This window comes from Cnephaeus nilssonii (genome assembly GCF_951640355.1).
Source record: "Cnephaeus nilssonii genome assembly, chromosome: 3".
NCBI classification, from domain to species: Eukaryota; Metazoa; Chordata; class Mammalia; order Chiroptera; family Vespertilionidae; genus Cnephaeus; species Cnephaeus nilssonii.
The window spans coordinates 23,603,119-23,621,817 of NC_137074.1; the positions used below are offsets into that span (position 1 = coordinate 23,603,119).

An 18,699-nucleotide genomic window follows, 5' to 3' on the forward strand; every position below is an offset into this window, starting at 1 on the left:
TACTGGTATAAGGCGTGTGACAGACAGAGGGCCACCTGTGCAGTTCTCCACTTGGCACGCCTGTGTCACAGCCACCCCCTGGCGTCCTGGGTTCCTTGGTGGGCTGTGGGTGACCAGGGTATTCATCAGCTTCTGGCACAATGCAGCCCAGTCCTGAGGAAGATTTTCCTCAATGGCGCATTGTTTTCCTTTTCCCCTTGGTGGAAAGTGTTGCCCTGGTCATTCATATGCACCGTGATGTGTGAGAAGCACTGACCAGGTAAGTTATGCAATGCAGAAAGGAGGATGCTAGAGGTGGTATCTTCCAGGGTCAGCAGTGAATTGAGTACTGTCAGCATTATAGAGCAAGCACACCCAATAACCAGTAAAAGTAAGAAACACATGGAGCTGGAGAGGAGGGGAAGATTGATCCAGGGAAAGGATGGAAGACGGGGCATCTGGGGGAAACTGTTCCTGCACACCTCTCCCCTTTCCCACAACCGAAGCCCGTGCGGGAGTGTTGTGGCTCCAAAGCTTTCACCCGCCTTTAGTCCCGCAGCACCCCTGTGCCATTTGCATCAACTGGGTCCCCCAATGATTCTCTAGATCAGTGGTTCTCAACCTTTCTAATGCCGCGACCCTTTAATGCAGTTCCTCATGTGTGGTGACCTCCAACCATAAAATTATTTTCGTTGCTACTTCATAACTGTAATTTTGCTACTGTTATGAATCGTAATGTAAATATCTGTGTTTTCCGATGGTCTTAGGCGACCCTGCTAGCGGTTCTCAACCTATGGGTCTTAGGTCTTAAATATCTGTGTTTTTTGATGGTATTAGGCGACCCTGCTAGCGGTTCTCAACCTGTGGGTCGTGACCCACAGGTTGAGAACCGCTGCTATAGAGCCTAAGACCATCAGAAAACACAGATATTTGCATTACGATTCATAACAGTAGCAAAATTACAATTATGAAGTAGCAACAAAAATAATTTTATGGATGGGGGTCACCACAACATGAGAAACTGTATTAAAGGGTCGCGGCATTAGAAAGGTTGAGAACCACTGCTCTAGACCAATCCTCTTCGCACATCTCCCTCCTTTGGGGAGTTTAAGGACCTCCTTCCTCCTGGTCAGATAGGCCCTTTCCGGCTACGCGGACTTCATCATCTGCACAAGGAGCCAGAAGGAAGCAGCTGTTTGCAGTTCCTGAGCACCAGCTGGCTTTAGTTTAGGTTTAGGCTGTTAGTTCCTGAAGTGTGTTCCTGAGAACCCCAGCGGCCCTGCAGCTGTCCCCACAAAAATACAGTTTGTCCATTAAATAAGATTTAGAATGCAGAAGATACTCAATATCCCGCCTGTAAATGTCTGTGCAGATGAGCATGTGAAAGCCTAGGTGGCCCCGCCCCGAGGCCAGCGCCGAAGGATGCCGCTGGTGAGGTGGCCTGGGCCAGAGGGATGAAGGCAGGACCGGAGGAGGGGACTTGGGAGGAGCATCCGTGTGGAAGGGACGGTACACGCCACATCCTGAAGAAAGGATGGGAGGGACTTGGGGACGTACTAGATGTGGGGACGGACGATATCTACCCAGGCAGAACCAAATACCTCTCTTTGTTCTTGTCAAGTTCGGGGGAATCACCGCAGAAGAATGATGCCTTGGGGAAGGCTGAGCACCGTGCGGGGGTCTGAACGTGCTCCCCAGTCTGTTCTGAGATAGTGGCTCACAGGGCACCCCCGAAAACCATTGTGAGCCTTATCTGCCTGGGCACAGGGGGTGGCAGAGGGAATTCGGCGACAGCTGAAGACAAAAACTGCCTTTCCAAGCACATTGTTGCTCTCATCTTGGTCTTGAATAGCTTTTCTGTCTCCTAGTGATGAACCACTATGCTCAGTTGCCCTCGTGCTTTTGCTGGCAATATCAGTTTTAGATGTTTCACTTTTGTTTTATGTGGGTATTTCCCAAGGCCATTTTAGGAGTGGATGGGGGCTCCCCTTGTCATACACACAAACTGTAGTTTTGAGTTAGCCCCTCCCGTTCCTGTACACTTCGCTACTCCTCATCCTGGGGTAGCTTTGGGCTTTGTGGGGAGGGGGTTGGAGGACATAATTGCCCTGCAGGTCTAAATCCTTGGAAAACAAAAGGGCTTTGAACCACCACCACCACCCCCCCCCCCACACACACACACACACACTCACTTTACACATATGGGCAACCAAAAGGAAATTGGGTTCCGGTTGGTGAATTTTAAGAGAAAAAGTATTTGCTAGTCAGTTGCATCATAATTACTTGAAACATTGGGAATCACGTTTGTTCCCAAAGGAAGAGTGAGCGGTGGTGTCAAGGAGACTGGCTCTGATGAGAGGGTGTTGGCGTTGTAAATATCTGTGGTTGTAATTAGGCCTTGGTATATGCTTGGCAGCCTAAGGCTTTCTCCTTCCCTGAGAAAGCATCACATCCATCTCAGGAAAGCCGTGGATCTCTAGCTCTTTTAATTCTCACATTGTGTCCCCAGCATAGTGTCCACCTGGACACCTTACTCATCAGTGTGAAGGAGCAGAAAGACCTAGCGCTGGGAGGATGGGCTGGAGTCCTAGCTCCTCGATATCAGTGGGTAACCTTCCATCACCCTCGTTTCCTCACCTTCAAAGCAGGAATTGTTGGAGGATTAGCCACAACAGCCACCATTTATGGTAGATTTACATGAGCATGGACCAGGTGAGGACAGCTGCTAAAGAGTTTACGTAAATTCTCTCATTTAATCCTCCAATGTCAGGTGAGATCCTTTACCTCTGGACTGGGAAGGGCTGTGCAAGCACAAAGCCATCAAAGACAGGACAGAGGAAGCAAGCTCTAGACTTAAACTACAGAGTAGTTAGACTTACAATTCTAAAGGACTAAGACCCTTCATAAGAAATGTCAAAACTCTCAGACCTTTATAGAAAAACTAGGGGCCTGTTGCAGGAAGATTCCTGCAAGCAGCCGCCGCCGCCTGCCCCGCCCGGGCTTTCCCTCTGGCAGCCGCCGTGCTTTCCGTTTTCCCTCCCTCTTCCTTCTATGCTGTCTTCAGTCTTCACTCCTCCCTCCCTAGCGTATGCAAATTACCACCATCTTTGTTGTGTTAATTTGCATACTCACTCTGATTGGCTGTGGGCGTAGCAAAGGTACGGTCAGTTAGCATTTTTCTCTTTTATTAGTGTAGATAAGCAAAGCTAGGAGTAAATAAATTTAGAGGGAAGCAAGTACAGTAACGAAAAATATTTAAATATTTAATCTCACTGGTAAAGAAATTAAAATAAAAAGAATGCCTTTGGCCTATCAAATTTAAAGTGACAGCAGTTTGTTAAGTGAAAATCTTCAGTGTTAGCCAGGATGTAGGAGAAAGCTGTACCCTTTTGCGAGGCTCGTGGGCATGTAAGTTGGAGCAGCTTTCTGTGGAGCCATGTGGCAGAATGTGTCAAGAGCCTCAACAAATGTTCACACTGAGCTGATCTGGTAATTCCACTTCCAGGAATTTATCCTGAGGGAATAATCCGACATGTGGGCAGGGGTTTATGTAAAAATGCTAACTTATGTTGCTTTTAATTGGATGTAGCCTAAATGGCTAACATAGGGTAGAGCAATTGACAGCCCTTAAAATTGTTTTTAAAGAATTTTTTAAATGAAATGAGGGAAATTCTCAAAATACAACAAACAATATAAACTCCATTTTTATGAAGAAAAAAATGCACACATAAGATTTAAAAGCTACAGAGAAGTATACTGAAATGTTAGCAGTGGTCTGTGTCTAAGTGGTGGGATTGTGGGTGACATTTACACTGAGTGGCCAAATTATTATGATCTCTGAACGCATAATAATCTGGCCACTCAGTATATATATATATGTATATGTGTGTGTGTGTGTGTGTGTGTGTGTGTGTGTGTGTGTGTGTATATATATATATATATTAGAGGCCCGGTGCATGAATTTGTGCATGGGTGGGGTCCGGCCAGCCTGACCAGGGGGAGAGGACATGGGCGGTTGGCTGGCCTGCCTGCTGGTCAAACTGCCGGTCGAGGGGACAATTTGCATATTAGCTTTTTATTATATAGGATATACACTGAGTGGCCAGATTATTATGTGTTCAGAGATCATAATAATCTGGCCACTCAGTGTATATTCTTAATGCTTTTCTTGATTTGTTGGATCCAGAGAGAGAGAAGGGGGAAAGATTGTGTATTATAGAACAGTCCTCTTCACACTGTTAATGAAGTATTTGGGTAGAGAGAATTGTAATCCGTGTAAATAGAATTCTTTTTTTAAGGCCTTCTCCTACATCTATAGGTCAAGTAGATCAGAAAAGGCAGACATGGAATCTAGGGCATGTTCACACATTCACACCTGGGATAGGTGTCTTCTTCAGATAAACCTCTTCCAGACCCCAGGCTAATGTTGGACACCAGCGGGTTGTTGAGCATAAGACATTAAGGACCTGTGGTTATCTACTGTTTTTATATTTGGGTGCTCAGTTCCATTCAACAGTTTTCTGATTAGAGGACATGGAGTGAGACTCTCTTTTGTCTATTGTATGGATTAAGAAACAGCTTCACTGACTACATTCAATCTGCATGGCAGATTTGGGGATTTTGAAATGAATTTATTTTAAATAAAGATTGATAGGGTTCTATTTTGGCAGGGCCATCACCAGTTCCAGCCCTGCTTTTTTGGAAGGGCGTGTTTCTTTAGTTAAGGTTCCCAGCAGTGCACTCACAAGTATTTATGAAATTAAAGGCATTCTGGCTTCCCTTACAACCTCATGGCTGTTTTCTCAGAGCTCAGTGCTGTGCTAGCCCAATAAACCACATGAAATCGGTATCACAGCTGGAACTGTGTAAAAGTAGTCTTTTGCTTTGTGGCTGTATTATACACTAAATTAGGGTTCCCAGACCCAATTCCAACGTGGGGGAATTCCCTGCACACCCACACCAACAAAAGATTCTGGACACCAGCAGGGTGCCCAAGAATTCAACTAAATTATGACGCTGTCAGCCCAGAGGGTTCAGTCCCATAAGATTCCCCACCCCCCACCTCCTGCCCCTGACAAACACACACTTGAGATGCCAGTTGCAAGTCCAGGCATTGACTGATTGGTTATAAATCAAAGATTCCCACAACCCCCTCTTTGGGTTCAATTAATTTTCTAGAATGGCTCACAGGACTCAGAGGATCCTGTCACTTACTAGAACACTGGTTTACTAGAAAAGGATATGACTCAGGAACAGCCAGATGAAGAGAGACATAGGGCAAGGTATATGGGAAGGGGCACAGAGCTTCAATGCCCTCTCCAGGTGCCCCACTCTCCCCATATCCTCATGTGTTCACTAACCCAGAAGTTATTCAAACCCCATCCCAAAGGTGGGGAGAGGGGCAGAGACTGAAAGTTCCAACACTCTAGTCACGTGGTGAGTTCTCCTGACAACCAGCCTCCATCTTAGGTACTTTCCAAAAGTCACCTCATTCACATAACAATAGACACCTGTGTCCTCATCACTTAGGAAATTGCAAGAGTTTTAGGAGTTGTGAGTCCGGTGTGGGCAAAGTCCATATATATATATATCTCTTATACATGGTAAGATCTCTTTCTCTCTCTCTCTCTCTCTCTCTCTCTCTCTCTCTCTCTCTCTCACACACACACACACACACACACACACACACACACACACACACACACAGTATCTACTAGTATGACGCACTTCCCTTAGTATATGCCAAAATGGGGGATGGATGAATAGATAGATAGAGATGTCATCGATAACTATGACAGTTGAAAGAATGCTTATAGTGTCCAAGGACTTAAAAATGTTAGAGGAAAGGAGAATAGAGATGAGCTTTCCTTGAATTAGAAGTTCTCAAATCTATTGAAACAAAATATCTGGTCCTAAAGCCGAGGGAATGTATATTTTACACATGATCTTAGCCAAAAGGCTGAGAAGCAGTGGGAATGTCTAAAGTCTCTACAGGAAATTCTGACGCAGCCTGTTGGGAACACTGGCTTAGCGGTATTGCTCTGACATATATTTATTCTGTGCTGTCCACCTGTGGCTGTGGAGCTCTTCAAATGCAGCTTACAAAATAAAAGTGGAACTTTTATTTTAATTAGAATGTAAACAGCTGCGTGTAAAGAATTTCTACCATGTTAGAGCAGCCTTGACCTAGAGTGCACTGCCCTCCACTTGGGGGTGAAATGAAGCCATTTCAGCCCATCCTTCCAACAGGTGTGCGTTTCATCACAGTGACGCTCAGATGATGGCTCAGACCTTTCACTGTTAACTTCTGGACTCTGGTGGCAGCCGACGTGGCTTCAGAACCTCCTACTGGAAGGATCAAGGGGCCACTGTACCTTCTGTAGCCACACCCAGGCACCTGAGCTGGGTTTTGTAACCTAGTTTGCTCAGCATAGTCTTACCTCCCTGCTCAGAACGTACAGTGATGCTGCTCACAGCCTTCATCATCCCACAAAACAAAACCAGGGCCTCGTTCTCTTCAGGATTTCTAACTCATGATGTTCGTTTTCGTAGTTGTTTTATTTTTAACTAAGGAAATCATTCCTAATCTTCTCTCCTGTTGTTTAAAGGGTTTAAAAGTTCAGCATGGTGAGTTTTTATGGGAATTTTATGGGAAGCCAAGTGTTGTAAACATACCCAAATTATCTCCATAGTGCCGTTTGCCAGATCCTTTCCTGTGCACACCGGCCTGACTTCCCTTCAAAATATGAACCAGATGGGTTCAATTAGAATTCTCCAGCTCTTCCACACAGTATGTTAGGGCATCTCATATTCTGAGCCTGGTGAGATCAGGATGAGTCTTGAACAGAAGCGAGATAGAGCGTGGTGGCAGCAGAAGCTGTGTCCATCCGTCCAGGGCCCTGTCCCCGCACCATAGTGTGGGCAGCCCCATCTCATAGAGGTTCAGTGCATCGTGGTTGAATGAATGAATGAATGAATGTTCTTGCCATAGAGAAAGTGGGCTGAAGGGATGATCAAAGGAAGAGAGAGAAGACAGGAATCAAGGAGAGGCCCCATTTGGGATAAAAGCAATTTGATTTAGGAGGAAGTGCTTGCTCTCCACAGCATTACTCTGTTGAATCTAGCAGGTAAGGAGAAAGATTACAGCTCCCAGAAACCTAGCTCAATGCTGGTGAAGATCTTTAGCACCACAATGGTGATTCCCTAAACCAGTGGTCGGCAAACTCATTAGTCAGCAGAGCCAAATATCAACAGTACAACGATTGAAATTTCTTTTGAGAGCCAAATTTTTTAAACTTAAGCTTCTTTTAACGCCACTTCTTCAAAATAGACTCACCCAGGCCGTGGTATTTTGTGGAAGAGCCACACTCAAGGGGCCAAAGAGCCGCATGTGGCTCATGAGCCGCAGTTTGCCGACCACTGCCCTAGACTAACGATCGGAAAGGCTCCAAAGAACTGAAATTGCTCACAGGGGTGGAACCAGGAGAGGCTGGTTTAATTCCAGCTCTTAATAATTCAAATGCTCTTGGCTGTGGCCTGTGTATTTATTTTTTCATCTAATGTTACCGTTCTAAGAAACTTAGCAGTTAGACCGCCTATGGTTGTGATGTATCTGCCCGCTTATCGGCATTTTTTATTTTCCTGAAATTTTAGGCACAGAAAAATGAGAGAGAATCTATCCGACAGAAGTTGGCACTCGGGAGCTTCTTTGATGATGGCCCAGGAATTTATACCAGCTGCAGCAAAAGTGGGAAGCCAAGCCTTTCCTCTCGGTGAGTGTTCCTTCGCATTGATTCTCTGATATGTGTACCTAATGGGTTTTGTCATCTGACCACTTGTCTAATAAAAGATATCCTTTAAGTCCTTGAGTATTTTTTTTTCATAATAATATCAACTTTATTTGGATTCTGGACAGACTCCTCCCATTTGTTGGGTTTGTTTACTGAGGTTTAGTTTTGAGGCTTTTTTGGCCAGTTTTCCAAGCCACCTGAGGTCAGATTTCTATATTTCATGTTTTTCAAGACACAGTGCTGTTTTTGCACTGTGATGGGGGAATCAAGGCACACTCCAAAGCTGGCTGATGCTTCGAGAAGCATGGCAGATCACCAGATTTCCCATTAAGCAGTCCCAAAGCACCCAGCATTGCTCCCCTCTTCCATTTGATTGTAGTGAATACTGTAGCTGAGAAATACAGTTCCCACTTTGAGCATTTGATGTTTATTACAGAGCTTAGCTTGTCCTCCAGGCGGTTTTTCTTTTATATATATATATATTTTTTATTTTTTTTAATTGATTTCAGAGAGGAAGGGAGAGGGAGAGTCAGAAACATCAGTGATGAGAGAGAATCATTGATTGGCTGCCTCCTGCATGCCCCACACTGGGGATCGAGCCTGTAACCTGGGTATGTGCCCCTATCAGGATTCGAAGCATGACCTCCTGATTCATAGGTCGACACCCAACCACTGAACCACACCAGCCGGGCCAGGCAGTTTTTGTTTATCTTAATTTATTTCAAGATATCATTGCTTATTTATCACTATTTCAGGATATCTTTGATTATTTGCATAGCTTCCAACTCCAATTAAAATTATAATTTTACCTGGAAAATAAGGCTATCAGCCAGAACTTCTCAAACTGTAATGTGCATGTGAAAACCCTGGGGATTTTGTTAAAATGCTGGTGCTGATTCTGAGTCACTAGGCCTGAGTGGGGCTCAAGATGCTGTATTTCTAACAAGCTCCCAGCTGATGTCCAGACTGCCCATCCATCGGTGACACTTTGCTACGTGAGGACATAGACAATCTCAAAAATTAACTGTTATGAGTATAGATATTCCAAGTGGTTAAAACACACGGAGTTTTGGTATAATAAAGGTGGTAGTAACTGAAGACCCATCAGTGTTCTCTTGACGCCTCCTCAGATGGCTGTTTCTGGTTGGAATGCCTGCGTCTTCCTTTGGGCTCGCTAAGAGTAAATACTCCCCGTATAAATACTAGATCATTTCACCATGTTAGGCCAGGTGTGGGAGACACATGATGGCAGTTACACACTCATTCAGCCAATAGATTTTCACTCTGTCCTTCATCTGAAGCCTGGAATTAGACACCTTCATATCTATTTATATCTCTCTGGTGGCTCTCATTACGCCTTGTACTTCAGTCTGATCCTTAGACTCATCTACTAGTAAATCAGCAAGAATCAGAAAGCACACACATGCTCACATATATGCGTGTTTAGGGCCACTGCAGGTGAGTTAGCCCGTCGAGGCAGGAGCTGCAGTTTGGCCGTGCAGCGCTGAGGCACCTCTTCCTCATTCCCACGCTTTTCACGTGCCTTTCCAGAGCTGCGGGGTCAGCCTTTCCCTTTGCTGCGGAGGCACCTGTTCCCCCCACAGTGGGATGCGGCAGGGAGAGCTCAGGCCTGGGCACCTGGAGACCTGAGGATTAGTCTTAGTTGAGCTTCTAATTTTGAGACTTGGTTTTATCATGCCTCAGTTTCATTTTCGTAAAATGAGGGGATTGGACCATAAGTTTTAATAGATTTCTGCTACTGCTCTCTAATGTTCCCCAAAATGCCAAGAAGTTTTCTTCTAGAAACTCCATTTCTCTGCTCAGCAATGTCAGATCTATCGGGTCCAAATGGGAGATTCTTGTTTTTTTTCAATGAAAGTTAGTTCAATAGATAGATATAGATATATACATGCATACACATGCATACATATATATATGGCTGTGAAAGTGAAATAGAATCAATGAAAACTGCAAGGCATATAATAACATGAAATAAAAGTAACAGCCCTCTCTATCCTTGTCCCACTCTCCAGAAACTTTTTAGCTCTTTGTTTTTCTGGTATTTACCTGCATATCTCTAAGTCAAATGCTTGTCTTCTTAGTGATTGCTTTTAAATAACCATCTTTTGACCACCTACTGTGGGAATGTGGGACTTAACTCTCTTTTATTGCCCCCTCACAGATACATCTATACTAGTATATTCCAAACCCTGTTCTCTTCGTGGCCATTTCACAATTTGAGGTCACATAACTATTCAATGTTGACTTTATTAAGCTCATATATTATTCATACTGAGCCATATGCTAATCTATGATTACTTGAGAAATGATGTTGTTTGTCCTGAATTTAAAATTGCCCCATTTTTCTTTTTGCCGGTCTGTGATTTCGACTGCTATATCATATTCCACTGTGTGAATATAACCGGTTTCTTCCGCCACTTTTCTGATGATGGGCATTGGGTTGTTCCAGAGGTTTCGCTCTTGTAAACAACGCTGCTTATAAATGTGCTTGTACGCGTCTCTTCCTGTCAGTGTGCAAGAATTTCTCTTTGGTGTATACCTAAGAGTGGAATGGCTAGGAAAATGCATGATTGCTCACATTTAGACGATAATGCCCATCTGATTTCCAAAATGGTTGCAACAAGTTCCATGCCTACCGGCAATGTCTCAGAGATCCTGTGGATCCATAAGTTTTCTAACACTTGATATTGCCAATTTCTTTTAAACTTTTGTTAATTCAATGGATATAATATGCTATTTCATTGTGTTTATTAGACATCCTGTTTCCTCTTCTGCAAAATTTCTATGCGGGTCTTACGGGATTCTCTGTGCTTTTTAAAATTAATTTATCAAAGTTGTGTAGTCATAATACTAATCCTTATTACGTTGTAGGTATTGCAAGAGTATTCTCCCAGGTTGTAGCTTATCTTTTTTAATTCTTCAATGTATCTTTTATGACCACAAGTTCTTAATTTCAATATAGTAAATTTTTATCAAACTTTTCTTTTAGAGTCAAGCTTTTCTGTGTCTAATATAAAAAAAATCTTCTTCTACCCCAATGTCCAAACATCATTAACCTAGATGTCATACCAAGAGTTGAAAGTGTTAATTTTTTTTAAAGTCTGTAATAAATCAGGTTTCTGGATATGGTACAAACAGAGAAGTCCATAGACTAGGTAGTCGTGTCAGGTGTTGTCAAATACCTCTCATCCATCTACATTTTATCTCCCAAATTTTTTCAAGCTCTCTTGTGTGCTATTATCATCTCTTCCATTTTCTTCGTTTGTGTAGGTTTATACCTTTTTTTCTTCCTTTATCATTAGAGTAGTAGGGTTTCAGAGGAGAGATTAAATAGCTGTGTTCAGTATGGCATGTTTAAATAGAAGTCTCATGAAGGTTTTTATTTTATTTTTTAATTATGATTTACATTCAGTATTATCAATATTATTCTGCATCAGTTTCAGATGTACAGCATAGTGGTTAGTTAATCCTATACTTTACAGAGTTGTCCTCCCAAATATCTCCAGTACCCACCTAACCCCATACATAATTATTATGATACTAGTGGCCCAGTGCATGAAATTCGTGCACAGGGGGGAGGAGTGTCCCTTAGCTTGGCCTTCACCCTCTCCAATCTGGGACCCCTCAAGGGATGTCCGACTCACAATCCAGGACCACTGGCTCCTAACGGCTCACCTGCCTGTCTGCCTGATCGCCCCTAACCACTCTGCCTGCTGGCCTGCTCTCCCCCAACTGCCCCCCCCCCCACCAGCCTTCTCACCCCCAACTGCCCCCCCCCTTGCCGGCCTGATTGCCCGCAACTGCCCCCCTCTTCCGGTCTGCTTGCCTCCAACTACTCCCCCCTCCAGCCTTATCGCCCCCAACTGCCCCCCACACTGGCCTGATCACTCCCAACTGCCCCCCTCCGCTGGTCTGCTCACCTCCAACTGCCCCCCCTGCCAGCCTGCTTGCCCCCAACTGGCCCTCCCCTGCCGGCCTGCTCACCCCCAACTCCCCCCTCACCCCTGCCGGCCTGATCACCCCTAACCACTTCTGCCTCAGCCCCGCCATCATGGCTTTGTCTGGAAGGACGTCTGGAAGGTCTTCTGGAAGGTCTCCCAGTCTAATTAGCATATTACCCTTTTATTAGTATAGATTACTTGCTAAATTCCCTATGCTGTGATTTATATCTCTTTGACTGTTCTGTAACTACCAATTTGTACTTCTTAATTCCTTCACCTTTTTCACCCAGTCTCCCAGCCCTCCTTCCTTCTAGCAACTGTCAGTCTGTTCTCTGTATCTCTTGAGTCTGTTTCTATTTTGTTTGTTTATTTTCTTTAGATTCCGCATATAAGTGAAATGATAAAAGAAATATCTTCTCCCATAAAACCCTGCGCAGAAACCCTGTGTGTAAAACAAAGCAGTCTTCCTCTGGCTCAGGAGGACTGAAGGAGAAGGACTGGGATAACCCTGCCTGGAAAGTGCCTCCCCCCGCCTTTCCCTTCAATGCCCCTCGCCGCCCCTCCCCTGCCAGCCCCCAGAGCCCACCTGAAACCCTTCTGGCAGAGCAAACCTTGGAAATCACTGAGTCATCTACCCCCTTTGGAGACACAGATATCGAAACACGTGTAGTTCACAGCAGCTCAGAACAAGCTACACTTGTTGACTCGCCATAAGGAAGATTATTTTTATCCTGTTCTTTCAGATGTTTTTATGTGCACACGCTGGGATGAGATCATCCTCTGCGAGAACACGACGACTTCTTGGATACCCCTTAGGATGATGATTAATAATGACACTTAATGTTTCTAAGAAATATCTCTTTATTGCTATAAGTTTAAAGTCTGCAGAGATTGACTGTCATTCCCCCTCATCGGTAATAATGTAGGAGAAAAGCCCTAGGAAATGTTCAGTTGCATTTGTGTAACCCGTATTCCCCATCCCTGTTAGAATTATTTTTTTCTTAATGTATCATAGTCCCTGAAATTCTTCATTGAGCTAGAAATACCTCACCTCTTAACAAGAGTACTTGAGGGATGTTAGACCTTTGAGGTCACCGTAGTGCTCACATGTGTTGAGTTAGTTAAATAATCAGAACTAGGTAAATCTTATATGAATGTACTACTCTGAAGAGCTCAGTGCTCAATTTTAAGTGAGGCTGAGGACTAAAAATTAATTGGCCAAACAATTAAAAAGTGCTTACTTTTAAGGCGAGGACTGGCTACCCAAATACGTGGGATAGTTGGCAGAGTAATGGAGTTCTGCCTGTGTATTTTAAAGGATGTGCACTTACCTGTAAAAATTAACTTTATACACACATTACATGAGCAATTATGAAGTAGCTAGAGGTCTTCCGGCAAGGTGTGTTTAAGCTGCTCCTGTGAGTATAAGTCCTTCTCGGTTGTCCCCACTGAATTTTTCTAATTGCTGTATCTCCTAAAGCACTTTTTAAAAGAGTGACAAGCTGTTAAATGTAAGCTAGGCTTACAGTAATCCCATAAAGATATTTCATGCCTAATACTGTAGCGAAAGAATTTTTGATACTGATTCATAACTCAACTAATTAAATTTGACTTACACTGAAATGTGACAAATATAAGAAGTGCCATTTTTTTCTTCAAAATTTGCTCATCCACACATAATCAGCCTTTCACACTGAGACTGTCTGACCTTTGTCATTTTTTTCTATTTAAAAATGTTCCAGCACAAAGCTTTTAAAAGCTTAAAAAGGAATGAGAAAAATGAATTACCTATTTTTGAAAAAAGGTTTCTAAGAAATAGTAGGTGTAATTATATTCTCAAAAAATAAATATTCTTTTTATGAGGAGTATAATAATGTCTTATAAAATATTTTCATTGACCACATTAATCTTGATCGGCATTATAATTTGGATTCTGAGTTTACAAAGCTGCGTGTTATAAAAGGGATGGAACCTGGCTTGGCTGCTGTGGGAACACCAGACGGAGTGGTCGTTAGTGATAGGCATCCAGGAAACCCTTCATTGTTCAGGCATTACAACCTGATCGACATTGTGGAGAAAACTCTCCGCCTTCCTCCTGCTCCTTTTCTCAGAGGAACTGCACAATAACCTGGCTCTCCCCCAACCCCCCCACTTCTTACCTTACCCCAAGATAGGTCTCATTTACATGCATATAAACATAAATGCAATCTCATACAGTCTTTTTCATAAAGCATGTGCTGTAGCCTAGACTAGGTCTGCAAATATTATGAATGTTGTGAAAAGCAGAAATTCCCCAGAGAGCTTTTGAGCAGCTGGTTTGAATAATGATTACTGTTTCTTTATTTCAACCAATCCAACATCCCCAAATCAAAATGCATTCCTGTTGTTTGACTGGGACAAGACCAGTAGTAGGTACCCACGCCTCCTTTGGTGTTTGGGTTAGATTAGGGGATTGGGGGGGCGGCGAGGGCACCATAGCCTAGGGAGTGGTATCCATTGGACGGGTAGCATCGATCTAGAGAGCCTTTAAGGAAATTAGATTTGACTGTGAGGAACTGGGAATCTTTATAATCTGCCACGGAATCCCAGGGCAAACCAGCATCATTTTGCCAGGAAAGCGAATCGTCCTTCTGTCTCAAATGGTCATAATGTTTGCATAACTTCCTGGAAGAAGTGAGCAGAAGCATCATATATACGCAACATGGGTGAGGAAAGAGGTTGTCCTCTTACATCGCAATGACATTTGCTTTCTGTGACATCTTTCTTGCAGTAATAAGTGCATACTATGGGAACTTATTTACTACATGCAGCCTACGTTTTAAATTTCCTATTGATCTCATACATATGTACTAATAATTAGCTTAGAAACCCTTTGTGTTAGTAATTCCAAGGTATGCATCTTTGCAAATGGAAGTTTATAAATTCTTTAATATTATTTGAAAAGTCATCGGGTAATCTACAGAAAATCTATCTTTTTTTTTTTTTTATGTTCTCCTCTAAGTATTACCTCTAGTATTCTAAAATGTTACACAGTTTTATAAGTGAAGCAAGATTTGAAGTGGATCTTTTGAGGATCAATAAGATTAAAATGGCAAAACAAATTTAATTATGTCAGCAATTCTTCTCTTTCACAAACCTGAAAGAAAAGCAAATTGGTATTTGAGAAATTTTCTTTGTCTAATAAATAGCCATGCTTTATAATAATGCCAATGACCCCAGTTTAATTAGGTGCAATTAATTTTGTGCAAGCGAAATTTGACATCTTGCTAGAGGCATAACCAGCTGTACCCTGTCTTATGAATTTTTTTTAATCACCAATGAGAAGTCACTGTCGGAGCTATTGCAAAAGGGTGGGAAGCAGGAAGAAAAAGGCCACAGGGCTGGGGTTTATATTTTAAAATGGCTCCAGCGGACAGCCGAATGTTTAATTAAAAGAGCTTCTGGGGATAATTTTTCATTGGTGCATCATCTTTGACAAGTTGTCACGACTTTATTACCGCAGTTCACACTCCCCTTGGACACGTGTCTGGACACACGCAGCTCATGTGAACCCGGGGCTCCTTTAAGAGCTTCCAAGAGCATTCGCTGCCACTAGAAAACCCCCTCACTGCCTTCGGGTGAGCTGTCCTCTAGGGGTTGAACACAATCTCTTTGTTCGATCCTATCGAACGTTCTGTGCCCCTCAGATTACTGTCATTCAGATCGTCACAGGCATTAAAAACCCATGGAAGCTATTTCAGAAAACCACTGCCAATTCAATGATGACATGCCTCCTCACACTTAGAATTTTTATTTTAGTTGTTGAAAGAGTCCTTTCAGACTTATTTGGATATACGCTTCTTTGGATATACATGTCTTTGTGCATGCAAAAGAAGAAGAAGAAAAAGTGAAATCTGTTGGTTGAGTTTTTCCAAAACCCTTTCACATTCAGAGTCCAATTGTCTGTGTAAGCACGTTCCCTCAGAGTTGTCCGCATCACCTTCTGAGCCACTGTTCCCGGTCGGCAGGTTGTGATGCTGGGTCTTCGTTGTTCTCATCAGAGGATAGGAACGGTCAACTCCCAGGGCCGCCTCCGCCTCACTGGTCCTTAACTGGCTTGTTGGTCGACGGGGTTACAGTTCAGTTGAGCAGAACTGCCACCAGCTGCCTGGGTGGCCAAGATCGTGAGGCGCATCCTGATTTTAAAGATGGCAGGATGCGCATAGCCACGCTTCACAGGGTCCAGACGGTTCAGCACATCTACTGCATTCTTTGTCATGGCTGCATAGAATCCGAATGACCATGAATTAAACCATGAAAGAGAACGCCTTTGAGATAAAGCTTACTGTGCAACCAAGCCTAAATGGCATCCCCAACACTTCCTTAAACATGAAAATAAAAAGTGGTGATGACAGTGATTCAGCATTCATGAGATTAAGAGACTTGGCCATTTTCACAAAATCCAGGCACTGACTCTGCAGCTGCCATAATGTTGCCCCGACCACAGGAATGTTATCCCAGGTCTGGAAGGGATGAGCAGCTGAAAGTCAGCAGCAAGTCGGGCAGATACAAGTTTAAATTGTCTGGGCTGAGCGGAATAAATAGGCAGGCTGGCTTTCACAATACACACAGTTCAATGCATGTCGATTGTTCTAGAGGCTGTTATCTACTGCAGGTCCAAGGAGAGGATGGGGTTGAGACTGGGCTGGAAGGATGTCAGTAGTTGAATCAAAGAGCCCATCCTTCCTCCAACATGATCTCCCACCACCCAGCACCCTGTCAAAAACAAAAGCCCAGCCTGACTCATCTGTGTGAGTCATGGTCCCTGCAAAGCCACCGTCTGAGTCAGACTCCCTGCCATCCTCTCCCAGCTGTCAAACATTTAATCCCACTCACCTTTTCTCCAACACATAAGCGCTCATCAACTCGCCCATTTTCTCTCCTTCTCCTTTTTTAATTCCTGTGAAATGCCCACATGGCAACTCAGAAGCACTCAAAAGAGAAAAACGTAAAGTCAGTTCAATTACTCCGTCCAAAAAATGCCTAGGTACATTTACTGTCTGGTGCATATATCTCCATATTTTTGTTTACAAAGTTGAAATCCTATTATACCTACTGTTTAGGCTGTTTTTCAATATATCATGAACATTTGCCCAATACACAACTTTCTACTATCATATAGATTTCATAGATTTCATCAAAATATACTTAATTCATCTCTTAGACAGACATTGGAGTTGGTTCCAGTTTTTTTGTTTCATTTTCATTTTGCTTTATTTTTTCATCTTCTCATTTTTTCTTCCATTCATAAATTTATTCTATTCTTCCTAAAGTGACCCTGTATAATTTAACCTCTGGGCCTTAGTTTTCTCGTATGTAAAATGGAGGTCAGAATACTTACTTTATGTATGTCTGAGGATCAGAGGTAACTATAAAGTACCTAGCACGCAGTAGATGCTCAAAAAAGGTCACTCTTTTTATTTCAGAAGGCAGGTTGCTTAGGAATCATTAGGCTTTCATTAGGATGAGAGTAGACCACATTTGGTGCCTAGGAGAAGCCTCGTTCTGGTTTTCAGCCAATCCTAAGGAACAGTTGTGGTGAAATGCATTTTTCTAACATTAAGATCCTGTAATTCCAAATTTAATTACATGTAAATGGTCATTAGTGAAGAAACCAGACACTGCTGTGGAATCGGGTCCCGCAGCTGCCTCAGGAATGCAGTATTTATAGATCTCTGGAGAACAGGTTAGGGGCGGGTGCTCCACCAGAAAAGCCAGTGGCACCCAGAGAGGGCCTTTCACCCGTCCGCACCTTTGCAGCTGCCTCTCAGCTTCTGCTGAGGAAGCCTGAGCCCTGTAAGATGTGGGTCAGGAGGGGTCAGGACGGGCCACAAAGAGGGAAACATTCCCCTTTCCCCCAGTCCTCTTTGGAACCACCCTTCACATCTCTGGGCTCATAACTGCTGGAGGGTTGGCTTTCCATCCCTCCCCTGCATTTATCCCCTCCACCCCCCTTCACCAGGCCCTCCTTTCTTCAGCACTTTCCTGCTTGTTCACTCTTCGTGGTTAACACCTTATTAATGCATGTCCAGGTTACTAAAGTATGTCTTTTCTCATATACACTGAGTGGCCAGATTATTATGATCTCTGAACGCATAATAATCTGGCCACTCAGTGTAATCCTATATAATGAAAGGCTAATATGCAAATTGTCCCCTCCACCAGGAGTTCAACCAGCAGGCAGGCCGACCAACCGCCCATGTCCCCTCCCCCTGGCCAGGCTGGCCGGACTCCACCCATGCACGAATTCATGCACCGGGCCTCTAATATATATATATATATATATATATATATTGAGTGGCCAGATTATTATGCATTCAGAGATCATAATAATCTGGCCACTCAGTGTGTAAGACTACTAGAGGCCCTAGTCTTGGCTTGTGTGGATCAGGCGAAACTGGCCCGGTGCACAGATTTGTATACCGGTGGGGTCCCTCGGCCTGGCCTGTGGGAATCAGGCTGAAATCGGCTCTCTGACATCCACCAAGGAGTCCTGGATTGCAAGAGGGCTCAGGCCGGGCCGAGGGACCCTGCCGGTGCACGATCGGGGCCGGGGAGAGACCACAGGAGTGCTCCAGGGCATGTCCATCCTGTCTTGCCCAGTCCCGATCAGCCAGACCCCAGCAGCAAGCTAACCTACCAGTCAGAGCGTCTGCCCCCTGGTGGTCAGTGCGCATCATAGCAATATCGAATGAATGGTCAGACACTTAGAATATTAGGCTTTTATATATATAGATAGGGGTTTTTTGTTTTGGGGTTTTTTGTTTTGTCTTGTTTTGTTTTGTTTTTGTTCTCTTCCAGTGCCCTGTATATTCCACACTTGTAGTTGTACATTGTGATGTAATGATTCAACCACCAGTACCTGTTAAAAGGCCTAGTTTCTGTTGTTCTTGGTTCAACTACTATTGTACATTCACTTACTATAGGGG

The 18,699-nt window shown here is 43.6% G+C and overlaps 1 protein-coding gene across 12 annotated transcripts in view; it reads left to right on the forward strand.

Moving 5' to 3' along the window:
- Positions 1-18,699, forward strand: part of SCHIP1 (schwannomin interacting protein 1) — a 144,902-nt gene that overhangs the window by 107,130 nt on the left and 19,073 nt on the right. For 11 of the 12 annotated variants that reach the window (XM_079766529.1, XM_079766528.1, XM_079766525.1 and 8 more), the window contains one exon: positions 7,633-7,751. In XM_079766529.1, coding sequence (XP_079622655.1) covers positions 7,633-7,751 — 119 coding nt within the window. Of the gene's footprint in view, positions 1-7,632; positions 7,756-18,699 lie in introns of all 12 variants that reach the window. The other variant, XM_079766527.1, reaches the window with a different exon arrangement.